The 25,869-nt window shown below is 41.4% G+C and overlaps 1 protein-coding gene across 2 annotated transcripts in view; it reads left to right on the forward strand.

Moving 5' to 3' along the window:
* The window catches only part of adamts18 (ADAM metallopeptidase with thrombospondin type 1 motif, 18), a 61,104-nt gene extending 53,155 nt beyond the window's left edge, over nt 1–7,949 (forward strand). For both annotated transcript variants that reach the window (XM_056381928.1, XM_056381967.1), the window contains 5 exons: nt 1,573–1,767; nt 3,535–3,605; nt 3,791–3,956; nt 5,672–5,867; nt 7,039–7,949. In XM_056381928.1, the coding sequence (XP_056237903.1) occupies nt 1,573–1,767; nt 3,535–3,605; nt 3,791–3,956; nt 5,672–5,867; nt 7,039–7,154 (744 nt within the window). In that variant the 3' untranslated portion in view covers nt 7,155–7,949. The remainder of the gene's footprint in view (nt 1–1,572; nt 1,768–3,534; nt 3,606–3,790; nt 3,957–5,671; nt 5,868–7,038) is intronic.
* The last annotated feature ends 17,920 nt before the right edge of the window (nt 7,950–25,869 follow it).

Below are 25,869 nucleotides of genomic sequence, written 5' to 3' on the forward strand. Positions count from 1 at the left end.
CATGCTAACAACATAAACTGAAACTGTGAATCTGGTAAACATCAGTTATTGTGCATTACATTAGCATTTAGCTCAAAGATCACTGTATGTAGTGTGGCTGTAGGCTCTTAGTCTTGTTATGATTTTCCTAATACCAAAGACTAATCTGGTTGCAGAGTTTGTGGAAACACTGTAAATCCACAGGAAGTGTAATATGTACATGTGTAGACTCTGAATTGTAGTCATGAGTATGCATATATTAAGTTATAAACACACTATCAAAAGTCTGGAGTTTGATTCTCCATGGATGCAGTGAGTTTCCTATGCAAGCTGTCAGATGTTTCACTCAAGCTAAAACAAACGCTCTGCTGCCCTCTGTTGGACATGTGGAAAGCACTAGGAAAAAAACGACATGAATTTAATAATGACACCTGTGACATCTGCCAGTTAGTCTTCTATTTTGATTGCAATCAAAAACAAATGATTTTCTCTGTTCCCTTGTCCTTGTTTAAAATTGTGGAGATTTAATTTATACAGTTTCATCAGTTATTCAGATTGAATTCTACCTGCATTTAGTAACCAAATGAATCACAAAACAGACACACAAAAGTGATCCTAAGTCATCATTGTCTGGTTTGCAATGAACTCCTCTTGGGTGATCAGTGCTTGTAAAATGTTCATTGGCAGGACTGAATCTATTCCCTGCATGGATAGTAACATTTGATTAGGCCACTTAATGCTGTGGCTGTTAACCAAGTACGACTTGAAAGTTCTGACCTTTCCAGGGCTTTGGTTTGCTCATGTTGCTGTGTCCAGCACTAACAGCTTGGCAGCAGATCAGATAGTTTGTCGAACTTCCTGGAATGATTGGCTGCTGTGACCTGCACAGTCGGGACATTCGGCTGTCATTCAGCCATCAGTCTTTAGGACACTGTTGTTGTGCTCTTGGACTGTTTTGAAGCACTGGTCCAGGTTCAGTCTGCGGTCATGCAGAGACAAGGCCAGTCTCCCTGAAAAAGATCAATCGGACCTTTCAGTGACAAAAGGACAACTGGGACGTGTGTGCGTGCGTGGTTGTGTATGTAAATGGATATGCACAGATGTGTATGTGTTCTATGTCTAATAAATTAATGTGATGTTGTTGCATTAAACTGCCCTGACGGCTGCGGTCGTCATTCCCAGCGGAGCAGTTTGACTCTGTTGTCCATCTCTCTGCAGTTCATGTGGAGTTTACAGCAGCACCGTCTGCTGTCGGTGGAGACGATGATGGGCTGGGGTCACATTCATGTCCGAGTTATTGGTTTACTGTATTTAATGTTATGCCATAATGTGCTGTCATCAAACCAGTGACCTTCTGCTTGCTTGTCCAGTATGTGGTGAATTACAAATGCATTCACAGTGCCAAGGATTTACTCTCTGTTCATATGGCCCAGTGCTGAAACACGATGAAAGCTGAAGGTTAAAACAATCATAAGAAAGTATCAGACTAAGTTAGTGTATGTGTACAGTCATTAAACCTTTGATTACTGATGATGCAGTCATCTGTGTCTCTGCCACACTGACTCCTTCTACTTCCTCTTTGTCCGCCCACAGTGCTCTAAGACCTGTGGCCGTGGACTGAGGAAGCGGAGTGTGTTTTGCAGTAGCACTGATCCTGGGGCCAAAGCGGTGGTGGTGCCCGACAGCATGTGCAGACAGCACCACAGACCCAAAGCCCAAGAGACCTGCGTCCTGCGGCGTTGCCCCAAAAACGAGAGGCTGCAGTGGATCCCCACTCCCTGGGGAGAGGTAGGAACAGAGAGACAGGAAGCTCAAGGAGCAGCAGCATCAGAAGTGAAACGTGTTGCTTTCAGTTTAACAATTTTGAGGAAAAATCCACCCTTAAGCTCTTGAAATGTGTCAAAAGAAATAGCTTTTGGTGATGCACCTTGTATTTGTGTGTCCATGTTGCTTGGTGATCTGTGTGCACTGTAGAAGACATGACATATAAACTGGCCTGGAAGCCGAGGAAAAAGGAATAACTGAAAATTAAGAATTCAATAAAGCGCAGTACATATTACACTAAATAACTTGTGTTATAAAGATAATAGAAACTGTACTTTACACTGTACTGGAAGATTCACACACATTAAAGCAGCTAATGTTCACACACAATCAGTCAAATCAATTGACAACAATTTTAATAACTGATTAATCTTTTAATTAATTGAAATAAATTAATTGGATTTTCCTCTCTTACATTTTTTGCTTTTGTTAAAGTAGATAGGCAGTTAAATATATTTTATCAGAAACTGAGAAAATCTTTTTATTCTTATTCTTTCTCTGATTACTGATTAGCTGACATTTTATAGACTAAATGACTAAATAACCCATTGAAAAAGAATGAACAGCTTCATCAGTAATTAAAATAATTGTTAGTATGCAGCCATCAAAGCACAATACTTAATATAGTAGACAGAACAAAAAGAAACTAAATGTCTGGCAAGAAATGATGCTGTCAGATTATTTACTCCATCAAGGACAAGATATGCTGACTTACTCCAAAGTTAATCAACATCCTAAAAACATTTTGTAATCATTTTTAAACCTGGAAAGTTACATTTCTGCCTCCATGTCAGTGACAGCTTTGGCTGGAGGCAATATATTTTTTCAAATTTTGCACAAATGTTCTCTTGGACTCAAAGAGTTACTGTTTAGATTTTGATGATCAAAGGTCAAAGGTCACTTTGACCTCACAAAACATGTTTTTGGCCACAACTCAAGAGCTCAAACGCTAATTATGACAAAATGTAACACAAATGTCTATTAGGATAAAATGATGACGTGATGACATTTTATATCCAAAAGGTCAAAGGTCAGCTTCACTGTGTCATCATAATGTTCTGCATTTATGATGAAAACACTTTTCTGGCCCATTATTCCAGACTCACAAACAGAAGGGGGGATTGTATCTGGCTGGTCATGAATGCAACTGTATCTCGCACCCTGATCATGCCGTTAATCATCTACTCACAAAGAGTATTATTTTAGCATCTGTTCCAAATAATGGTGAATCGGTTAAGTTTTCCTCTTCGTTCTCATACATGTAAACTACAGTAGTAGAGACCCGTAGGGGCAGGGGCCAGGGTTACACCCTAAATAGTTCATGTTGTTGAATATGAAATGAAAAAAGTCAGTTTAAGGATCAGGACTGCGGCCAAGAAAGACTAGAAAGATAAAACACAGTGAGGTTAGCTCCCAGAATACACTGGGATTTGGATTTTGAAACGGAGCCAGACACATCGACACACTCACACACGTATATATACACTGCATGCTCATCACATATAATGACTGAAAAATACTCAGTAGAGCTCTTAGTATTTTAGCTCTATTTCTACAACTTTGTGGTGTCTGCTGTTATGGGATCCCCCTGCACACACATTAAAACACACACACACAGACACAGACACACACACACACACACACACACACACACACACACATATACACTTACTCACTCACTCACAGAGTTCATTTTCCAAAATTGTCCCTCCTGCCTGCACTCTTTTTCAGTGCTCCAGGTCTTGTGGCACAGGCATCCAAAAGAGAGAGCTTCGCTGCGGGGAGAGAGACTCGCAGGGAGGGTACGTTTCTTCAACTGCACACCAAGACGTCCCTCACACTTTAAAATATCTGCACAGATACTTAAAACCCCACTGTGTCATCTGTGTACTATGTCCTCTGAATCAGAATTTCAGATCTGTTTTCAAAATTGGAAGCCCTGTAGGAAAAATGATTTTGAGCAGACAACCTGTCCTCTCCCGCTCAGGTATGTGGAGTTCCCCACACGGAGGTGCAGGAATATGGCCAAACCTTTGGTGGATCTCCAGCAGGGCTGCAACCGAGGTCCGTGCCCAGAGCTCCCTCGGGTCGTCGCTGGCAGAACAACCTCCAACGCTGTGGTCTTAGGCTGGTACTCCTCTCCCTGGCAGCAGGTACATTTGCTCACGCTATGATCCAAAAACTGTCTACATGACAGACTGACATGTGTTGTCCAGCTGAAAGTCTTCCAGTTTGGAGCTTTTCTCCCACGTGTGACACACTATGGTGACATGTGTGATGTGTTCAAATTACACAGCCAAAAGCTGCAAAGAGTCTTTCTTTTTACTTGGATATTTGATAGAACATTGGATCCCTTGGCCTTGTGATGAATGGATGCTGAGAGAGTTTGTGATTGTAGCCATGATGACACTTAAGTTACCTGGACAAGAGACAGGAAGTATAAAAGCTGATTTTATTCTTGATGGCAAAAGTCTTTCAAAACAAAGAAAGGTAGATGTAATGGTGATGTATGTGTATATTTTCTTTCTTAGTTCATGTAGAAAATATACACATACATCAACATTACATCTACCTTTTTATATTTGATTTCTTTCTCTGACAAAAAAAAAATTTAATTCAAATTTAACTTTGCTAAACTCGGTCCCCTAACAGCAACTGTCCATCGTAGCTTAATAACTAGGCCTGCCAGACAGGTCAAGCTTTGGATTTCTCTACATGCTGTAGCACTGTGCATGGGGCTGTAGGAAGAACAATATTCAGCATTCAAAGAGTTTGAGATCGAATGGTTTTTTTTAAGCCTTTCAAAAAGTTTTCTTTTTTCAGGCTGACTGACAGCTGTCAGCTTGGGACATGACTTAGAGCTGTGACTGCTTTGTTGTGACATCACAAAGTAACAGAAGTCCTGACGGCCTGTTTTAAGGCTCAGTTTCTGAATACAGGCTATGTGCTTTTCTCTGTGGACTGAGGCTTTGATACTTTCACAGTATTAATATAGAACCTAGAGCTGCTTTATAATCAAACAACACATGGAAATCTACCTTTATACTATATGGAACCTTTATAGTTGTGCAAAGTTCTTCAAAATTAGCTACTAGCTGCTAGTCATCCCACTTTGTTAACAGCTGCTTCTAAACCAACAAATCTTCCGAAAAAGGGCTCCTCAGGTTCGCAGCATTTATTTCCCAGCCCTCCATCTCTCACTTCATTGATTTTTGTTTACCAGGCCTTCTTCTCTGGGAGGCCCTGGAATAAAGAAGGCAGCCCAATGTCTGGGCCAGAACTCTGATCGATACAGGACATATGACCACGAGTAGCTCCTCTGTTTCCCTATAAACCTCAAATGCAGACTGTAGAGTGTAGGTGGTGCTAGTTCACAGACTTCGCCTAGTTCTTACCATCAGTGGCTGGCAATGTGGAAGGGGCCTCAGATGTTATCCAAAAGCTCCATTCTGTTACAGAGCCTTTCGGGGCAGGTTGTGTAGTTTATGTGTTATATCATCTATTATGCAAAAAGTCTTAAGGGCAACCTCATACAGCGCAGAGTCTTATTCTGCTTGATCTAGAGCTTGTGATCCCAGTATGTTTCCACCAGAGAAGATATATACTGACAGCTCGCTGGAGGGCGAGTACATGCTGGATGGGATGTTTGTTTTCTTCATCTGTTCTTGGTCTCTGTATGGACTTTTCCTCCATCCGTTCCCTTGCCTCCTCTGCTCTTTTTATGACAACTCTTTTCTCTCCATGCGCTGCAGTGTTTGATCTCCTTCTCCTATTTATATCCCTGCGCTCCTTCTCACTTCTCCTCGTCTCATTCTGCCGTTCCTTTTGTTTTTGTCTCTCTGCTGTTCCTCTCCCGACTCTGTCTCAGTGCTCTGTATCCTGTGGCGGAGGGGTTCAAACTCGGTCCATCCAGTGTCTGCGGCAAGGTCGTCCCGCAGCTGGCTGCCTGCCCCATCAGAGGCCTGTCACGTCTAGGGCGTGCAACACACACTTCTGCCCCGCCGCTCCCCCGGCTCCAGCACAACGCCCTGGCCGCGTCACAGCTGCTGGACCGACACCAAAAGGTAAATTCCTCAGACAGACAAAGACAAATTCATGAAGTCAAATTTACTTGAAAGTACAGCGCTTGGTGGAGTTGGCATTCCCTCTCTTTAGGAGGTGTTTTTCCAAAGACAACTCAAGCCCATTGGTTGTCCATTGACATGTCCAAGTAAATGACAGAAAATGAATGAATTTGTGTGATTTATCTTTATGATCATGATTATATCATATATCATGATTTTTCATTAGTTTTTATTTTTGTTTTGACTTTTTGTTTTCAATTTCAGTTTAGTTTTAATCAGTTTTTAAGGCGGGTTTGCTTGTTTAGTTTAATTTTTATTTTTTGAAAATGCTTACTTTTACTTTAGTTTTTATTGGTTTCAGTGTTAGTTTTTTTGTAATGAGGGGGGTTTGTCGGGGGGGATTCACAAAGGTCACAAAAAGTATTGTGTAATAAAAACTCAACAAAACATCACACCATCTTAAAAATATGTTCACTTAAGACAGATGACCATTTACCAAAAAAAGACGACTATACAAGATGTGTGTTAGTCAGTGTGTTTGTGTCATTAACCAGAAAAATTTAACAGGACGTTACTTGAGATCAATAATACAGTGAATCTTTTGGACACTTAAAGTGCACATGTACTGGTCTGAGAGCCAGATAATTTTCCATCTGGCACAACAAGAAAATTGGTGGATAGATTCATATCCACCCAAAACACTCTGCTTTTGTATTAGATTATTGACCAAGACAAAAACTAACAACATTTTCTCTAAAATTTTAGTTTATTTTAGTTAGCTTCGTAAACACACGATACAGTTTTAGTTAGTAATAGTTTCTTTTTATAAAGCCTCGTTTTTATTTTTATTTCAGTTAACAAAAATGTTTTTTCTAGTTTTTGTTATTTCATTACTTTTAGTTAACGATGATAACCTTGTTATCATAGACAGTGTCTTCGCTATAAAATGAAGCTCTCTGGGCGGCTAAACTCATTTGTCAGAATGTACAATCAATATGTAGATGTCAGTGTGGGTTGTGGGAAATTGCGATGACCACTTCTCACTACTTTCTGACACTTGTTTTGGCTAAACAATCAAATGACCGATCAAAAAATGAATAAATAAAAGGTCCACTAAACAAAAACAAAAAAATAACTTCTAAGTGAATGTTCCTGTTCTCTCTCTCTGCAGATGAACACTGTGTGGATCATTTCAGCTGGTGCCACTTGGTCCCCCAGCACGGCGTCTGTAACCACAAGTTCTATGGACAGCAGTGCTGCAAGTCCTGCTCCAGCAAGAGGCCGTAGAGCTCTGACACATCAGACTCTGTGGCTTCAGGCCTCTGAAGGAGACAAGGAGACGGGGGGGTGATTACTCACAAGACACAGAACTGTGCTCAACAATTTGTGTTTTCTTCCTGGAGTACTTGACTAATGAATTTTGAAGAGAAGTAAAAACGAGAAACCGTGGACTCTTTTTTTTTTTTTTCTTAAAGAAGGCAAATGTGGCTGCTAACGCTCATCTGCCAAAGCGGTGTCATCGAGACACTGACATCATTGAAAGTGGAAAGACAGAGCATCTGAAGACTCGTTGATGTAATATATACGTTGTCATTTTGTGGAGCGTTTTCTTTTTGAAACCTCTGAAACTACAAGCCATCAAGAGAACAGGAAAGGACAATAGCATTTTCAGCTTGCTTATACTGTATGTTGTATATTTAAAGGCGTCTGGTTTCACACGCCTTTGTTTAAATTATTATGGTTCGTAATATATGATTTACATTTTGTCAGGTGTACAGTGGATCTGTGACATGTTATTTCTGTGTTTGGATATACCATAGGACTGCACCAGTCACCCTTGAATCCACGTTATGAGATTTTATGAGGCATTAGTAATCTGTGGTCAGAGTTTCTTCTTCTTCTCCTCCGCTTGTCTTGTTTGCTGCTGCTCAGTCAACGACACGTTCTTCCTGTGCATTCCATTCATGTAAACACTATGATCACATGCCTCTGTGTACCTAAAACATTTTATTCAGTCACGCTGTTAAGTGGTCATTTTTATCTCTCCTGTATCGTATCGGTAATACAACTTGATGATCTGTTTGCCTTTCTTTTCTTCTCTCCATTCTTTCTAATACCCGACTCACAAAACAAAAAATGGCTCAAAAGCTTCACTTGACTCAGGCACTATCGTTTGCACACTGATCATAAAAAACAAATCCTCCCCAGATAGGGTATATGTGCTGGCCCAACATATGCCTCGGTCTTTGGCCCAAGTCTGGCCCATACACCTTCACATCTGGGCAGATAGCTGTTATCCTGCCGTATTGACTGACAGCTGGAAGAATTTCTGTATGTATGTCAGAATTGGTCCAGATGTGGAATCTTAACCCTAACCCTGACAATCATGCTGTATATGGGCCCGATTCGGACTGCAGAACCGGGTATATACTGGGTCAGAAGAAAACAAGCATGTGGCCCAAGTATGGGGCGGATTTATTCTGCTACTTGGTCTGCATCCATAAGCATGAGCTCTCTTTGAACCATGGCAGTCTAGATGTCTTTTGCAGGTCAAAATAACATAATTGAAATCATTTAGATGACTATGTTGAAACTTAGAAACAACAGTTTTTAAGATATATGTCTACAAAATTCTCATTCACACCTAATCCAGTTCTAATCTTGACATATAGATTTTTTTGTGAAACACATGAAGACAGTGCTTTCTGGGCTCTATCAGTTCATTCAACCTTTATATATACAGGATGAAAAGTGCTATAAAAAGAAGTGTAGTTTGGTTGAGTTGAGCTGTGATTCCCTGAAAGATTCCAAATGAAATGTCACATCAGAGTAAAAAGGGTTATATTTGTTTCACAGAACCTGAAATAAGTAACACAAAGCTTACACAAATAAAATGTATAAATGTGTTCTGTATGAAATGACAAGACAAATGTCTCTGGGACTGAAGTGAAATTCACTTTTTGTCTGTCATATACAAAATAATTCTTTCACATCATCTGGCAACTGGAGCCACCTATTATTTTGCACCTTTATTACCAACGATCTGTACAGTCACAGCACAGATACAAATCAGCTCTTGAGAGAAACATACTCTATCTGCACTGCATACCATTTGTTTGGAGGCTTCTGTTACTATTTCGCAAATTATCGTCAAAACTACACCAGATCTGTCTTTTTTTAATTTCATAAATTCAAAAAATGTGCCAGGTAATGTAAAAATACAAAAAACATTTGCGAACCAATTATTAAGTAATATGATATACCATCTTTAACATCTTTTTTATCTAAAGTTTCTCCCCTGTTTGAGCACTTTTACTAGCATTTCAGTGTATTGACAAGTTAAGCTCTCATAAACCCACTGTAGACTGTCTGTCTGTACTCTGTCTCCTTTTAGCTCTATGTTGGTCTCCACCAGCTCCTGACAAATAGATCTTTAATTTGCTATTGCTCTACTAGTTAACTAGTCTGCCATATAGCACAGTGTAGGCGAGGTTGTTTTTGTAGAGGCTTTTTTTCTTGCTGTAGCCGAGAACGCTGATCAGAGCAGAGGGTGTCTATCAAAATATTAAAGTTGCCATTAAAACCATAAAAACAAAAAGCTTAAAGACGCTAAAACACTGAAGAGCTGAGACCAAGTGGGTTTTGCTGATAGAGCTCTGTGGGTGTATCCCACAAAAAAATATACATTCATTTAATCCATTTTTATCTTAGAAATACTGATAGAGCAGCATTAATGTTTTATTGTTTGCTAAACTGTTGCACCCTCCGCATGAACACTGATTATTCTGCCCAGTTAGATACTCAGTGGCCACTATCTGTCTGGCCACTCATTGGGAATCTTCCTGCACTATCATTGGCCTCTTTGCCAACTTTAGACATTTTAGAACTTTTTGCCCCCTCAAAACTTTCAGAACTTGAACCATGCTGAGACTTATGTTACTAAACAGTGTTTTTCTTGCGGTGATTATGCCACCCTTTCTCGCACTGCGGGGGCTGCGATTGCTCTTTAATCAACCCGTCTGCATGAATCATGAAGCCTGGAGTCCCCACATCATCTCGGCTGCATGCTGTTTACCAGCATGCTGTGAGCCAGACACCACAAGCTGGGGCCCACTCACACACACACACACACACTCACATAAATATATCGACTCAGCTAACATACACACCTACTGTATAATGTGTCCATGGAGCACAGGGCTAGGTGTGAAAGTGTGTATTTACTGTGCTTGAATTTGTGTGGGTGAGCGCATGCTTGTGCAAATTGTGCGTGCATGCATGTTTTGCACGCTTTCATGCAGTACGCTGGTTGTGTGTGTGTGTGTGTGTGTGTGTGTGTGTGTATGTCTGTCTTAAAGGGAGAGAGGGAGAGTGTTTGTACACTACATATGTATGTCCCAACAACCCGGCTTATGATGTCTAACTCTCAGTGGGACAGCAATTTGACTGCTGAGCTGATGTGAGAATTTCTATTTCTCCAGCATCCTGCTTTCAGTTCCAGATGGGACTCAATTTCCCCAGTCAATATTGGTTCATAATAACATATCTTGATTATTTTAGCATGGGGAGCCACATCAACCCTAAGCATTACTGCAGCAGAGACATAAAGAGACCAAGACTCGAATAAAGAGACAGAAAATCAGGGATATTTTTATTTGGTATCCTCACTTGAATTTTGGATGTGTACCCACGTGGGTCATGAATCTCAACACATTTTTATGACCAACAGAATTGTGTCTGTAGCTTTGAGTTCTGAAAAGTGCATCAAACGCTTGGCATCAGATTTTTGTTTACTTATTCTTTGAAAAGATGATCCCTCCTCTAAAATCATTTTGTTAATTTTAGATTTTATTATTATTACTATTATCGTCATTATTAATTTTATTTTTTTTTATAGCTGCTGATGCACTCACTGATGAAAGTGGGATGTATGGCTTAACGTAGCGCCACCTGTGGTGATACTTTGCATGGCTCGACGGCTTTTTATGGTAACATTAGCAATGCAGTGTGTGTGTGTGTGTGTCAACTGTTGGATGGATCACCAACCATGAAGTTGACATTTTTGAGTGAAATGTCTTGATAATGATCAGATGGATTGCCATGAAATATACCTGCTAACCACCAGAATACACTCCCTGTGAGCACGTTAGCATGCTGATGTTAGCATCTGGCCGTTAGCTCTGCTGTGCACCTTGGCCTCACAGAGCTGCTGGCATGGCTGTAGATTTTTTTGTCCTGTTTAAATTCCTGATTCATCACATCTGCTTTCGTGAGCGATGTAACAACCTTTTTCTTTGGACAAGAAACCTTGTCTGAAACAAAATAAGTGCACCAGTTCACTCTTTTTCCAAAGAGGGTACACAATGTGCACACTGAGCCAAAGTAGATGCCCTGGTTTGTCAACTCCAAAATAGGCCTGTCTTTCTTAATGCCTTCTCTAGCCAGGCTGATCGATGCCGGTATTTCCTCCCTGTTTTCAGCATGCTCTCGAGGTTCATCTTTTTTTTCCAGTTGGCAAAGCACCGTTGTCGGTCCAGCTGTAAGTCAGGGCCGGCTGTTATTTCCAGCTTCGACATTCCTCCACTAGCCAACTGTCAGGCAGCCCGGCTAAGACGGTCGTTTGTGTGCGCTTGGCGCGCAGTGAACCTTGATAGGCCCCTCACAACTGACAGTCGGCCTAATCACATCTTAACAGAGTTCCATCTTAGTGTGTGTGTGTGTGTGTGTGTGTGTGTGTGTGTAGACTAAGAGAAAGTGAGAGTGATCTCTCTATTTCTTGCAGGGCTTACGCCGAGGGCAGGCTTCAGAACAAGTGAGAGCTGTCATATTTCAACGCCACCTCTCCCATCAGTACCTCGGTATCAGGCAGAGTTCACTGAGCACATGCACACACATACAAACAGATAACAGACACACACTCTTGCCCCTTTCTTTCTTTTTTCCCCTGGCTTTCTCTCACCCCTCTCTCTCTCTCTCTCTCTTTCACATGCACACATTCTTGTCCTTCTGTGTCCCCTACTTACTTTGTGGCAACCCATCATTGAGCTAATGCATTCCTTAGCCCCTTACTCTAACCTTAACCGTCACATCTGAATGCCTAACCTTTACCATAACGATAACCTCAACCTAATTCTAACCCAATAACTAAGTCTAAACCGTCACACAGATATTTATACTTTGTACAAAGATGTTACCCCACATGTATAGTGGGCTCCTGGCTTCCGGACCCCAGGAATATAGTAAAACACGCAAACACACACACACACACACACACACACACACACGCACACACACACACACACCCACACACACACACACAGATGATGTGGCTGCCTGCACAGGGGAGCACCTGGTATTTGCTGCAGGGTGATTGCAGGTGGATCACAGCATTGGCAGGGCTTTAGAGCTGTGCAGTTGTGTGGGAGTCGCAGTGTGGGGCTCATTTGTTGCTGCCAGGCGTCTCCTCTAACGTTAAGAGATCTGCCCCTTGCAGATCTCTGTGATTAACAGCTCAAAAGACGACTGACAGCTCTGCGTCAAGCCAAGCCTTTGTGTCTCTGTCACGCTGGATGATTTAAGAGTTGGGTAAAGACTCGTGGATATCTCACTCGCGCCCAACTAAACCTCCCTGGCTCTCCTGAACCCTCGGCCTGATCCTTACCCATCACACACTCCCAGTCTGCCTCTCATTAGCCACCTCCTCTATCCATCTCTGCCTGTTTTTTTTTTGGTTTTTTTTACATCGTCTCCACCTCTGCGCTTCCTCTCCTCCCCCTCCTTTTCTCCGAGCACCACGTCATCCTCCTCCTCCACCTTTATTTCTCTAACTCTCATCACCTTCATCACCTCCCCATCACTCCTCTCATCTCATTACCCTTGTTTATGCTTTTGTTAACTCCGTAAAGTTCGTAATGTTTGGCTTTTCAAGGACCCAAATCACTTTATAACCCCACCTGCTGTGTGTTTTGCCTGCACTGGGTGTCATCTGGGAATAAGTCACAGCTGTTCTCTATGTGAGTCTTCTAATTCTGTTTTTAAAGGAAGAGCCTCTCTCTTTTAGGAGCATTTCTCTTTGTGAAGCCACAAAAAGAAAAAATTCTGATCCTGCTTGATGAAGAATCTGTTTTTATTGATTACTTGAACACTTTGCTCTCTAACGTTGTACCATCTGAGCTTGTCATACTGCAGCAGAAGCAGCTCTACACCCTGTGGTTGTTTTTGTGCACTGCTTTACAGAATATAGTCGAACCTATTCATTTTTTCAGTCTTTGTTGAGGACACAAATGCAGAAATATACTAACCAGCGTTACAGAGCTTTTTTTTTTTCTCTCATCCTCCCACAGCACATGCTTATTGTTCAGAACCTTCACAATGTGGACCATTTCTTTCTTTCTTTTTTTTTTCCTCATACAGGCTCATTCCCTCTCTCTGGAGCGTAAAGGTAGATACAACAGCAGCTTTTCTGAGCATCTCTGCTCAGATCCATCAGGTAAAAGCTTTTACTTAACGTATTTTCTCCTTGAGGCTATGAATATTATTGATCGGCGTGTTTGCTGCAACTCTCTCTCATCTATCCTCCTTTGAGCGGCCGGTTTCTCATCATTTTCCCTCTGAAATGTACAAATTGATTAGGGTCCTCGGGGGCCCTGTAGGCACCAGCTGTAGCCGTGCCCACCTGCCTGGTAACCCTACCGACCTTGAGGAAAAAGCGTCCAAGTAGCTGCAAAGGGGTCCTGTTGTTTTTTTTTTGCTTTTTTTCGTGTGTGTGTCTTTTCTTTTCCTCTTAATGCTGTGTGTGTTCAGTGTCTGTAAGAATGTGAATTAGTGTAAAGCAGAGAGCTCATGCATTTCACTGCATCTGCACCTCCTCCTCCTCCCATGTGATCCATTTCTTGGCTTGACATCATTTGTATGTATTCATATAGAGCCATATCGTGTACTGTACATGTAAACACATATATACACATGTGCACCCAGGCTGCCTTTGAAAGGATATTCAGCTGTGTTTGACAGTGGAGCATTAAGCTCTGAGCTGCCACACACACTGAGGGAGCTGCTGCTGAAATGTATGTAGCACTGATCAGTTCCTCGTCTCACCACCAGAGAGCAATGCTTACCCAATAATTCCACGGTTTCCGTGTCTTCTTCCACATTTTAAATGCAAATTACAAACAACAACATAAACAAAGAACAACAGCAAAGAAAAAAAAGAAAGGAAAAAAGCATAAATCATACTCTCTCACACCTAAGATGTTAGATGCATGCAAATAGACTTCACTTGATTTCCTTGTACTCCAAACAAAAGCATTGACTTCTCTGACCTCTGCTGCCTAGTTAAACATTATCACAACCACCACTGTCTGCACATTCGCAAACTTGATTTTGACAGGCGTCAGTTCAATATTTGTAGCTCAGACAGTCATATTTTATTGATGAACTTGCGTTCTCATGCGGCCAACAGGGGAATACAATTGCACAACAGATATGTAAATTCCAAAAAACCTATCAATTTTTCAGACTCTTTGGTCCGCAATGCCAGCTGAATCTCTGAGGCAATCCTTCATTTTTTGCCCCTTGTGGATAAAAAGATGAATAGGCAAAAACAAGCCAGGCTTGATTTTTTAGACCACCAGTGATTTCCTAAGTAAATGAAGTGTTCTCCAGCATGTTGAGGGCAAAGCTGAATTACAAATAATCAGGGGGAAACATCATAAGGCAGAAAGAAACAAGGTCAGAACTATTACCAATTAACTATTACTTTTTTTTTGTGCAACGCAAGCAACAAAAGTGTAAGAGGGGAGGTTGAGGGGAGGGAGGGAGGGTGGGGGGGGGGTGAGGTGTTCTCCTTCATTGTGGAAAACAGCTAGGGAGTGTGTTTGCAGGTAATTGGCCAAGGTTACACACCTCAATAAATCAAAGCCATGCTAGTGTTTCAAACAAGGACACAGCAGTGGTCACATTACAGCAGATACATTATTTTCAGACACACACTTTAGTCGCCGCCGTCCGCCGTACATAATGACTGTACATCCTACAACTGGCTAGCAGCGCTCACCCGTTACTGGACCTCCCACTGTATGTTCGGTTACACTGAGCGACACACACACACACACACACACACACACACACGGCAGATGAAGAGCCTCCACATGAGGCTCGCTTTGAACAAGAACTTCCATCTCATTGAGGCCTTTTATGAGATTGAAGAGATTGCATTTTGAAAAGCAAAAGGCCCCTAACGCCCGAACAAAAACGTCTCTGCAGTTATTTCTGAGGGAGATTTCACTTTAGCTGCTGCTATTTCAACTACACGGAGAAGAATTTCTGGATGTACTGAATCGTTCTGAAAGGACAAATTCTCCATCACTGCTGCGTTAAGTTGATTTTTGGCAGATCAGATCAGTTTAATGGATCAGAATCCCTTGATAAAATTTTTATGCCGAGCTAAAATGGTATACCACAAGCAGAGACAAGTTTAGACAAAGTTAAATTACTGCTGTGTTTCATCCTACCTCAGACTCACATTGCTTAAATAACCCGGCGCTGCATGGGGGCTGGTGCGCCTTTCAAATCAACAAAACATACAATATTTACAGAAAAGCTTCAGAAAATTGGTATAAAAAGGCACCAAAAACATCTGTCTGCGTACTGTCTGGTGAACAATAAAGCCCGCATCTTTAAATCAGCAAGAAAAGCAGTGATGGATGTGCTTTGTGACGTCTCTAACAGCACGAGCAGAAGCTATTTACTGCACTGTGTGTGTGAATGGGCTGTGTTTTTATTGCTGTGTGTGCCCATGTGCAGACATGCATGAGCTCATGTGTGTGCACACGGCAAAGTTGCACAGGAATAAATCACAACTTTTCCTAAGACAATAGTGACAATTGCAAGTAGATGTCGGCCCACTGAATCGTCTGTGGCTGTCAGGAACTGCTCTCGAACGGAGAGATTTGTGTATATATACCGACAGAGAGAGGGAGAGAGGGAGAGACGGAGTGAGAGAGAGAGAGAGAGAGAGGAGTCTGACAGATTTCAGTGACAATGTGCCTCACAGCCACTTCCTCAGTGCTTTTTTACCCAGTGCCTCTGGTGAAGTACACACATGAAAGTGAAGGAGGCATCACATGCAGCCAAATCGGCAAACGGCACCATTACAGATACAAAACAACTGTCACCTGAAGCTGGAGTCAGCGGATTTGATGGCTTACCTCACCTCACTCTCTGTGGTTTGTTTACACTGAACTTAAACGCTGAAAATATGACAAGCGTAACCCCCGCCCCCACCCCCCCAAAAAAAACACACGTCCATGCAACTCTGATAACAGCACAATACATAAATCCCATCTTCCAAATGATTCCCTTTATTAGACGGAGAAGTCGTAGCAGCCTGGTGGAGGATTCTCTGAGCATACCCCCACCTCTCTTTTCTTCTCCCAGGAGTTGTATCAACTTCTGTCGACGGCGTTCGCAACTGCAATAGTTACGAATCCAAATGAAGCAAATCAATCAAACCAGCTGCCCCCCCCCAACCATCTCCCACCCACTTCCCACCAGCAGAGAAAACAGCTGCTGTTTAAAGTGGAGCTAAAATGGGAAAGTTTGCCTCCATTCAGGTCGGGTTTCTTTTGGAGAGCAGTGGGGTGTGAGCAGGGAAGCAGGGAGAGGTGGGCAGGTGTGTCTGGCTGTGCAGGCGAGGTTCAGTTTCCTAGTTACCTTTGCTACACCTCAGCTAATCATCTAACTCAGTGGTCGGTCCACCCGCCAGGAGCCTCAAATACCTCGTCCCTCCCTACACCCTCCCTGTGTTGGCCTCAATTAGTGGGGAATTAAAGTCCTGCTTCACGGATAGGATTCATGGGGGACGCTGCTCCTTAATTACAGTAGCTCTCCATGTGCTGCTGGGGACTGATTGCAAAGCAAGACATCCCCCAACCCAGCACCCCCCCCCCCCGCCCTGTTTGGGGGTGTCTGTAATACAGTGTTTTTCAAATCAGTTGGCAGATGCAGATTAGTTATTCAGCTGATACAATGGTGCAGAGCTACAAGTGTCACTGTAATTTTTTACATTTTCTTTTCCTGCTGCCTACAACAAGTCCAGGGAGAGCAGAGTCTTTCTGGGTTTTTTTTAATGCGGAAACAGTCAACAGCACAGCTATTTATTTGTAATTTTTTTTGACACTTTTACAAGGCTGAACTGTCCTTCCATCTTCACTTGGACTAATCTTCTGTGGTTTTTGTAACAATTGAAATTAATTTCTTGAAACCTTCCATGCTTTTTCTCAAAACTGCAAACACAAAAGCCAGTTGTCAAACTACATTCACCGAACCTCTGACTCTTTCTGCAAAATCAAACAATCACCTCAAAACAGTTTCATCTATGCTCGAAATAAAACACTGTTTTCAGCTCATACAGAAAGCCAGTCACAATAAAAACACTACTGAGCATTCATTACACACTGCATGAAATCATGGAAAACAGTTTTCAGGGCATGTAGCTCCAGAAATGTTCATTGTTTATATTACAGTATTGCCTACTTTAAATACTGCAGGCAATTCAGTATTGAATGTCTGGACTCAGAACAGCATACAGTCAAACTTCAGTACAGCAAAAGGCAAAAAGGATAAAGACAAATGAAGAGCAGATTACCGCTGTAAATGTGAGGTTATGGTCTGCCCCTGTAAGGACTATCTGGTTTGACTCTTTATTTTTGGACTTTTGTTGATTTCCTCTTTTACTTTGAAATTACTTCCCTTGTGTGTCTCATGAGTGTTTTACTTCCTGTCCTCGTCCAGTTTCTCTCCGCTGTGATTGTCTGATGCGCCCTGATGTGTTTCACCTGTGTCCCATCATCCCTGCCTCCCCTGTGTATTTAAGTCTGTGTCTTTCCTTCAGTTTGTCTGTCTAGCTCCTGTTGTTTCTCTTGTGTCTCATGGTGCTTCTGCTTTTTGCCCCTGTGTATTTACCTGGGTTTTGGATTACTTCCTTGTTGGGGTTTTGCCTGTTTTCTAACTTTTTCATCATTAAATAACCTTTTTTTTTTTCACCTACCCCCTTTTGTGTTTGTCTGCGTTTGGGTCCAGCAGTCTTTAAATGTAACACGTAACTGCAAGATCAAACTCCAGAAGTGACTCATTCAGCCTCAGCATCACGCCTTTGTACTGGGTCAGGCCAGAGGACTTCATCTACATCACAGGCTGTATTCTCCCCAGCCAGGCAACGGGGGGAAAACTCCTCTGCTGTGCAAGATCCAGCTTTGGCATGACTCCACACTTATGTCACCACAGGCCAACTCCATGGCCAGTAAGAGGTTTTCCCTGGCGTAGGGTTGGCGGTTGTACAGCTTCCACCGCCATGAGGAAGGTGAGGAAAGTGGAGTATGGTGGAAGGCAAACATCCATGAATCTTTGTTTGATGTTGAACCATTTGTGCACCAGGACAGTGCGGTGAGAGAGGACATGATCCCAAATTACTACACTGAGAGGATGCTCTGCCTGCTCAGGGTCCTGCTGCTCATGTGTAGCAGTGAATCACAGGATTGCTTATAGTTGCACAAAGTCTTACACTGCCACCACACTAGCCAGGGACTTCAACAATGACCTGTTGGGCAATTATGTTTTGGCCTCTCCTTCCTTCTCCTTCAGATTGAACCCAGCTTTTCGTTCACAAAAATATATTCTTTATTTGTAGAAATGGTTATAAACTACTGTTGCAATAGCAAGCAGAGCTGAACAACAGCAACGGCTGGAAGTCAAGCTAGCTTTCAAGAGACAATACGCCAGCTGCCACCACAAGTGGGCAGTAAATTACATGATGGATGCAAACAGGCATCAGATCCTTTATGGTACAGAATGCTGCTCTCGGGATCGCTTCCACTTCGGTATCATTTTATATCTATTTTTAGTTCTTGGCTAAGTTTGCAAGCACTGCTTTCTTTGCTTGTCCTGACGGCACGCCACTGTGCTGTATTGTGCTTTGTGTTGCTGTAATGCAGCTTGACAGAAGCATGTACTATAGAATTGTACTGTAAACAATCAGTACTGAATGTATCTAAACGTGCACTTACTTGCACATAATGAAATCGTTGATCTTTGACCCCGTCTGAGTTGCCACAGGGTTCTCTGTAGACTTGCTTCATGTTGTGCTGGAGGCTGATACTGTTGATTGATGTCAAATTTCACATTCCCTTCACCAACATCACACTGTATTTCACACAGTGTAATGGCATTGTTTTGACAGTCCATGTCAACTGTGAGAGGCTCCTGCTGCTGTGACAACATAGGAGGCCTTCCACCCTCGTGTGTATGCATGCAATAAAAATGGTGATGAACTTTTTCCCTCCTTTATTATCGTCGCCACATAGCGTTGTACTCTTTGGTCTTGCTCTTCCTCATTCCCCTCCTCTTAGACACACTCTTCCTCCTCTACCTCTCAGATTATTTTCCTCCATTGTTTCGCTTCAACCTTTCACTGCTTTATCGTGCTGTCAAACAGCCACCTAACCAACTGTCACACCTCCATATTCCTACGCATAAGCGCACTTAAACCACGCAGTGTATTATACTGCTGTTTGAGTCATAAAGGGCTGTTTGAAGGCAAGACTTTTTTCGTATGTGGGTATGTATAAGTATCTACGGTATTTGTGTATATACTGTATGTGTATACAGTAGGGGAGACTGAGGATGGTTGCAACACTTTCGCGACACTATCGCAAGCATTTCTCAGTTGCTCAGACACTATTTGGAGCAGACCAAACATTCATATATTATATTTTTATACATTTAATTAACATTAACATTTTAATTACCCATACTATTTACACATGATTACATTTGACATATCATTCACAATATTTATTTTAATGGAAGAATTCAGATGTTGCGACTCCAACAGAGACAGTTGCAATCAGGTAGATTGGAACATATTAGAAATATGTAAAATTTCACTTAACTTTTGCTCTTTGCCTCAATGAGCAACATATTCAGAAAATTGTGTTGTTTTACATTAATACTACAATATGATTTATTTATACAGCAATATATAATTTACTAATTTAGAAGTATTTATCAAACAGTTATTGACTTGATGTAAAACAGGCCTACCTGGAGTCGAAATTGGTATAATTTATCTATTCTATTGCTTATGATGAACAGAACAGGCACATACAGTAAAAGAGACAAACAATGTTTTTGTGGTGGGAGGATTTAATCTATCTATCTAGAACACCTACACTGTATCAAACCAAAAAGAAAAAGAAAAGCAGGAGAAGTTCATACTTCCACAATGTGCTTAAATTTACCTTTATGCTTTTCATCTTATATCTGCAATGGGAAATCAATATTAAAACCAAAATTTCATTCATTCCAATAATACTGTTATTTTGTATATTTCATTGACTGTGCTGCCACAAATGGACACTCGAGAGCGTTGTATCCAGACATAAGACATCTACTGAACCTACACTTGTGTCCTCGGGGGCCTCGAGCTTGTGACGGTTTGATATGCATTCTTTATTTGGGAGGGCACAAAATTACACAGCCTGTTTCCACAACCCACGTCTCAGTGTGGCTTTTTGTGAAAAGGTTGGAATAATTGCTCTTTGTCTCTGCACCTGTGTGATACCAAAAACCCCAGAAAACCCTCCTTGAATTTCTATGAAAAAGCCTCGTAAGAGCCACTTGTGAGTGGGGAGCAGCAGCGGGCTGAAGTGGCTGCAATATTCTGGAATTAGAAATGATAGCTGAATACTCAGGGAGGCAAGTGGGTACACATATCCTTATGTTATTTTTACATTTCATTTTGAAAAGTCAGAGGGAGAAGAGTGAGTGGGAGGCATCCAGGAAATGGATCATTTGAATTTTGCTGGTAGGCTACTGTTACCTTACACCCAGTCTGAAAAGTTGAGCAAGACATTAAGACTAGATATCGACTAACTTCGTTTGTGTTGTCTTCATGGAGCACATGGCAACCTTCAGCATTAGAGATCTGTATTCTGAGCACATATCCCTCTTGAATAGAATAGCCTTTGGTGAATTAACTTAACTATTTCAAAGGAGAGGCTCACAAGCAACAAAGATGGCCTATTTCTCTTTCCCTGGGAAACCACATGCAGACTGTATCCACTGCTTGGCTCTGACAAATGTCACCAGGCCACCCTTCACATTGGATTTTGCACTTGTATCAATAGTTAGGAAGGTTTCATAAATCAGCCGAGACAAGTTTTTCCCAATCTTCTGAGGGCTTAGATTTACAGTGGTGTCAGCGGCATGACAAATGAGTACCATTGTCACTTTTGAAGAAAAAAAGGGGAAATAGATAGATGGATATATGTTGAAAAGGAGGAGGAGGGGGAGGTGTTTAAACAATACTAGATCAATTGGAGCTTTCTTTTTTTTTTTTTTAAGCTTCGTTCAAACTGCTGACCCCTGCTTAAACGTATACTGGCATTTTGATTCATGTCAGAGAAAAATAATGTCGGTTTGTTGTGCGTATACATGTAAAGTGTGTGACAGTGCATGTATGTCTGCATAACATGTGTGAATAATCATCACAATCACAGATGAGCGATGGAGAGGAAAAACAAGAAAAACAACAGCTGTTGTGTGACTGTAAGCACAGCAATACATCAAAGGTAGAAATAAAGGCAATGACTAATTGTGTGTATGTGTGCAGCATATTCACAGTCAGGGAATAATTCAAGGGGAATTTGAATGGGAAATAAAATATGGCATTTAATGAGGATGAGAATATTAAATGGAGATGTGAGGAGATGATGACACCAGCCTTTGCCCAGACCTACCAGAACAAATAGTTCAAGAAAATAAGAGATCTTGCTGCTCTGATCTGTGATGCGTAAAATCAAAACAATACAATTCTTTAGGTTTTCTTATATTTTCAACCAGTGATGCTAAAATGTAAGTAATTTTTTCCAATTATACAGCCAGTGACCAGTTCATGGAAGCTTTTAAATTTAGTGAATTCAACAATTTGTTTCTCTATTATGTGAAAATCTTTCTCTTTGGAGAGTTCACCTACAGAGAGTTTACATTTCAAGAGCTTGTTAGATGAGAGTCAATTCAACTGTTGCTGTTGTGCTCACTCTAACCCTAACCATTACATGGTTCACTAATTGGTTGAATATTTGTATGAATGTCGTTTAACATTAATTGAACATAGAAATGTTCAACAAAGATAAGTAAAATGCTACAAATACTCTGTAACCTGTGGTTGGACTCTCCAAATAAAATGAAGGACACACTTTATTTGTTTTTTTCCCCTCAGTAGCTGAACAGAGAACCGTTCAACAGCAACTCATACTTCATCAGTAGAGAGTCTGAGGGCATGCAGAGGCCGTAGGCCATGGTTTGACTGACAAGTGATATCAGGGTAGAGCACTACAGTAACACAGCAGCAGAAGGTGACAACATCAACACATGAACAGCATGGACAGTGTAGACTGAGCTCGCACTCCACACTGAAAACGGCTCTGTGTTAAAGCCATGCAGGTGGTGGTGAGGGCGTGATGCAGGAAGTGCAGTTGGAGTGAGTGTACAGCTGTTTATAATACTCAGGGGTGTTCACATCACAAAGTAAAAGTTTTCCAAGATGATGTCACATTGTGTCGTGGTGAAAGGTCCCACTTTTTTGACCCTGTTTTTTTCTTTTTGACCTTCTGTGTTGGCGATGCGCCTACCTTCACAGAAGGCTAACTTCAACTGAGATAGTCAGAATGAGTGAGCTCATCTAAACCCAGAGTTACTGGCAACAAATAAACTCTTTAACCTGCATTAATTAATTTTTTGGCCACTTGGAGGCAGCGCAACAGGCTATGAACACAAAATCAACATTTTATGATCTTATAATGCTATAAATAGATTTGAGGAATTTGTTAGCAAACTGTTGCTTATTTTGAGTCATATCTCCATGTGCATGTTGAATCCAAGACCAGTTCCACACAGAGAGTGTTGCATGAGCAGCGTGTTATAGCAGTAGCTCCGGTGCGCCATGTTTGTCTACATAAGGCGCGTTTAGTTTACTCTCAGAGTCCAACACACAATCACTGTGTTTACATGCATAAAGAACAGGAAAATAAATTTGGAACATAAAAACACCCTCAGGCCGCATTTACCACTAACTACTTACTAACTTGTCTGTGTGTTGTTGGTAGTGTACAGTGGTCTTTTGTAGCTTTTTTTATTTTGCTGAAGCAGCTGTCTGCTGTGGCTTAAAGTGACACTCTGAGAATAGTGAGTTAAGCAAAACCATAAAGCTGCAGGTTGTAAAACCAAAAGACTGAGCTAAAGATAGTCTTTGAAGATCTGACCCCTTTCACATTACATGTCATCATTTTATCCATGATTATCATAAAAATTTTGATTATAGCAACTTTAAAGACCCTTGTCACCCAGATTACTAAACATTGAATCAAATAAAATACACTTACACGTCAACTTTGGTGTTATGTACCTACAGTAGGTTTTCAGATATTCGCTGAGACGTCTTGTGAAGGGGATTTTCTTTATGCTTCTTAAAGCAAAAAAAAACTAATTTGATTCCATTTCATCCATCTTGTATTGCCCAAAACTATCTTCATCACTATAGGGGTCTGGGTAAAGTAAACTTTTAAAGACAAAAATTTCAGAAAAACGTTAGAAAATAATCGAGGCTGATGCCCGCCTCATTGACAGAAAGATACACAGGCAAATGAAGTACTATTGTTCAACCATAATCAAATGCTGACATGAGTCATATTTGAGTGTCAGCCTCAAAACAAACCAAAGGTGGCAGTTGTCACTGTGGTGTCAAGAGGGAGTAATGCCACTCTCAGTTTTGCCTGTTTGTTACCCTCTGTTTAACTGTGAAAGTAGCGATGTTGAGGGTTTGGCAGTTCACACAAAAATGAGGGGAAGCGAAGCAGCGGGTCTGTTAGCAGCACAAAATTAAAATGTCATTATGTATCTCTATTCTTAGCTGAGGCTGCTGCAGGGATCTCCCACATCTCCGGCTTTGTTCAGAGAAGTGGCGTGTGGTTTCATAAAAGTTCACAATTGCATGTAAATCCCAAAAGGGACTTGTGTGCCATTGTAACATGACATCACTTCCAGCAGGATTTGAATATTGTGTTCACAGTGTATAATACACACGAACGCGCAGGCAACTCCCTCTAATAACAGCTAGAGCTCTGAAAAGAATTATCTAGACAAGATAACATTGAGGTATCAAGATGTCAGAGTCGGGTTTAATAATGTAAAAGTGATTATTTTTGTTGAACTCTTGTGATGTTCTGGTGACTGGAGATGGAAAGATTTTATAAATGTCACGTCGAAATGGAAATTTTCATGTTTTTCTCATGAGTTTTTAGGTCCATACATGCATTAATCAGTTATTGAACAAAATGTTTGGCCCCATGCAGTGCAAACAATCAAGTATTGGCAGCTTGAACAAAACAACGTGTCTTTCAAGTCAGGAACTGCACCTTTGTTGGTTATCGTTTTGATTCATTGTGAGTCAGTTCAAATCACACACTTCGAAATGTATTCAAAGGGAAAGAAAGGAAAATTATTGCAGGGTGTAAGGGTGAATAAACTTCTATTGAATATAAACCCTATATGTGTTTTCATAGTGATGTGTGTATTTCTCAAAGTAGGCACTTAGCATAATTAGTAATGGTTTTGTAGGTCAATCACTAATGAAAACATTTTTTTAAATGTCATGCAATTACAATTTCTTTCAAAGGTTGGTTGGGGGCAGATGGTGCAGCACTCAGCTGTTGTGCCATGAGAGGTTTTGTTTGTTTCTTCACTTGATGACAGAAAAATCTTGATTGGACTTTTCCTTTAACTTTAGGAACATTATGTATTTGAAAAAAAAAATATTATGATGTAAAGATTACAATTAATTTCTTCCCTCTCTTTAAAAATGTAAGATGAACTTTAGACTTTTTTCGACAAAATTTCATAATTGACAGTATTTATTTTCTTACCCAGGCTAGGGTTGTGGTATGCTAACATGCTAAGGTTTAGCAGGTTTTATGCTTGCCACTGACGTGATGTCATTAGTTTTGCAGGTATTTGGTCATAAACTAAAGTTTTGAAAATAAATACAATTCTGATGTGTTGGTGGTGCTAAATAAAAAATGAAGTTACCAGGATTTATCCTCTGGGCACTGTGGATATCTGTAGCAAATTTCATGGCAATCCATCAAGAAGTTGTCAATTCATTTAACTGAAAAGCAAAAGGAGGCAAAGTTAGGGGATGTCAGAAGTCAGGAGGATTCATCCTCTGGGAACCATGAATCATTATGGATGGACATCGGCATATTTAGAACCACACACAGGGCTAAAAAGGGAATATAAAAAATACGTTAGGGATGAAAACAGGGTTACATGTTGCGCTGTGGTTGTTACAAAACATCTGTGTAGCGTGTGTTTTTAGCTTGTCTTAAAGCCATACTCCCAGGGTGAAACAACAACTTCCACCTTGCTACCGGCGCTGGAGCTACTGGCAGCAGTTGTTACCATCAGCCTAAGCCAGCCAATCTCATGTCATGCTCTGCTTATACTGCAGAGAGCTCACAAAACCAGCAAGATTTTCTCTCTATTACTGTAGAACCGGGCTGTCAGTTTAGGCCTTGTATTTTCAGCTGGAGTTGAATCCTCCTCCTCCCTTCCTCGCTCCGTCCCCTAGGCAGTGTCGCGGGCATAAAAAGCAGCCTGTTGAGCAGCCATCAGTCTGCTGGCATTTGATCAATGCCCAGGTCCCTTTGTGCTGCTAAGCGACAGATAAAAGAGACTGTTATCAGCTCCACAGCATCAGCTGCAGATAGCTACGTTGCAGTGGCAGAGCGGGCCAATGGGGCTGAGGAGAGGGAGGGGAGGTGGGGGGGTTACACTTCAGCAAAGTGTCGAAGGGGAGAATCAGGGTGGGAGGGATGAGGTGGAGGAGAAGCGGGATGATGGGGCTGCATACCGTAGGTCAGCGCCTTGATACAAGGTTTTACAGCTG

Source organism: Seriola aureovittata, chromosome 1 (genome assembly GCF_021018895.1).
Source record: "Seriola aureovittata isolate HTS-2021-v1 ecotype China chromosome 1, ASM2101889v1, whole genome shotgun sequence".
NCBI lineage: Eukaryota > Metazoa > Chordata > Actinopteri > Carangiformes > Carangidae > Seriola > Seriola aureovittata.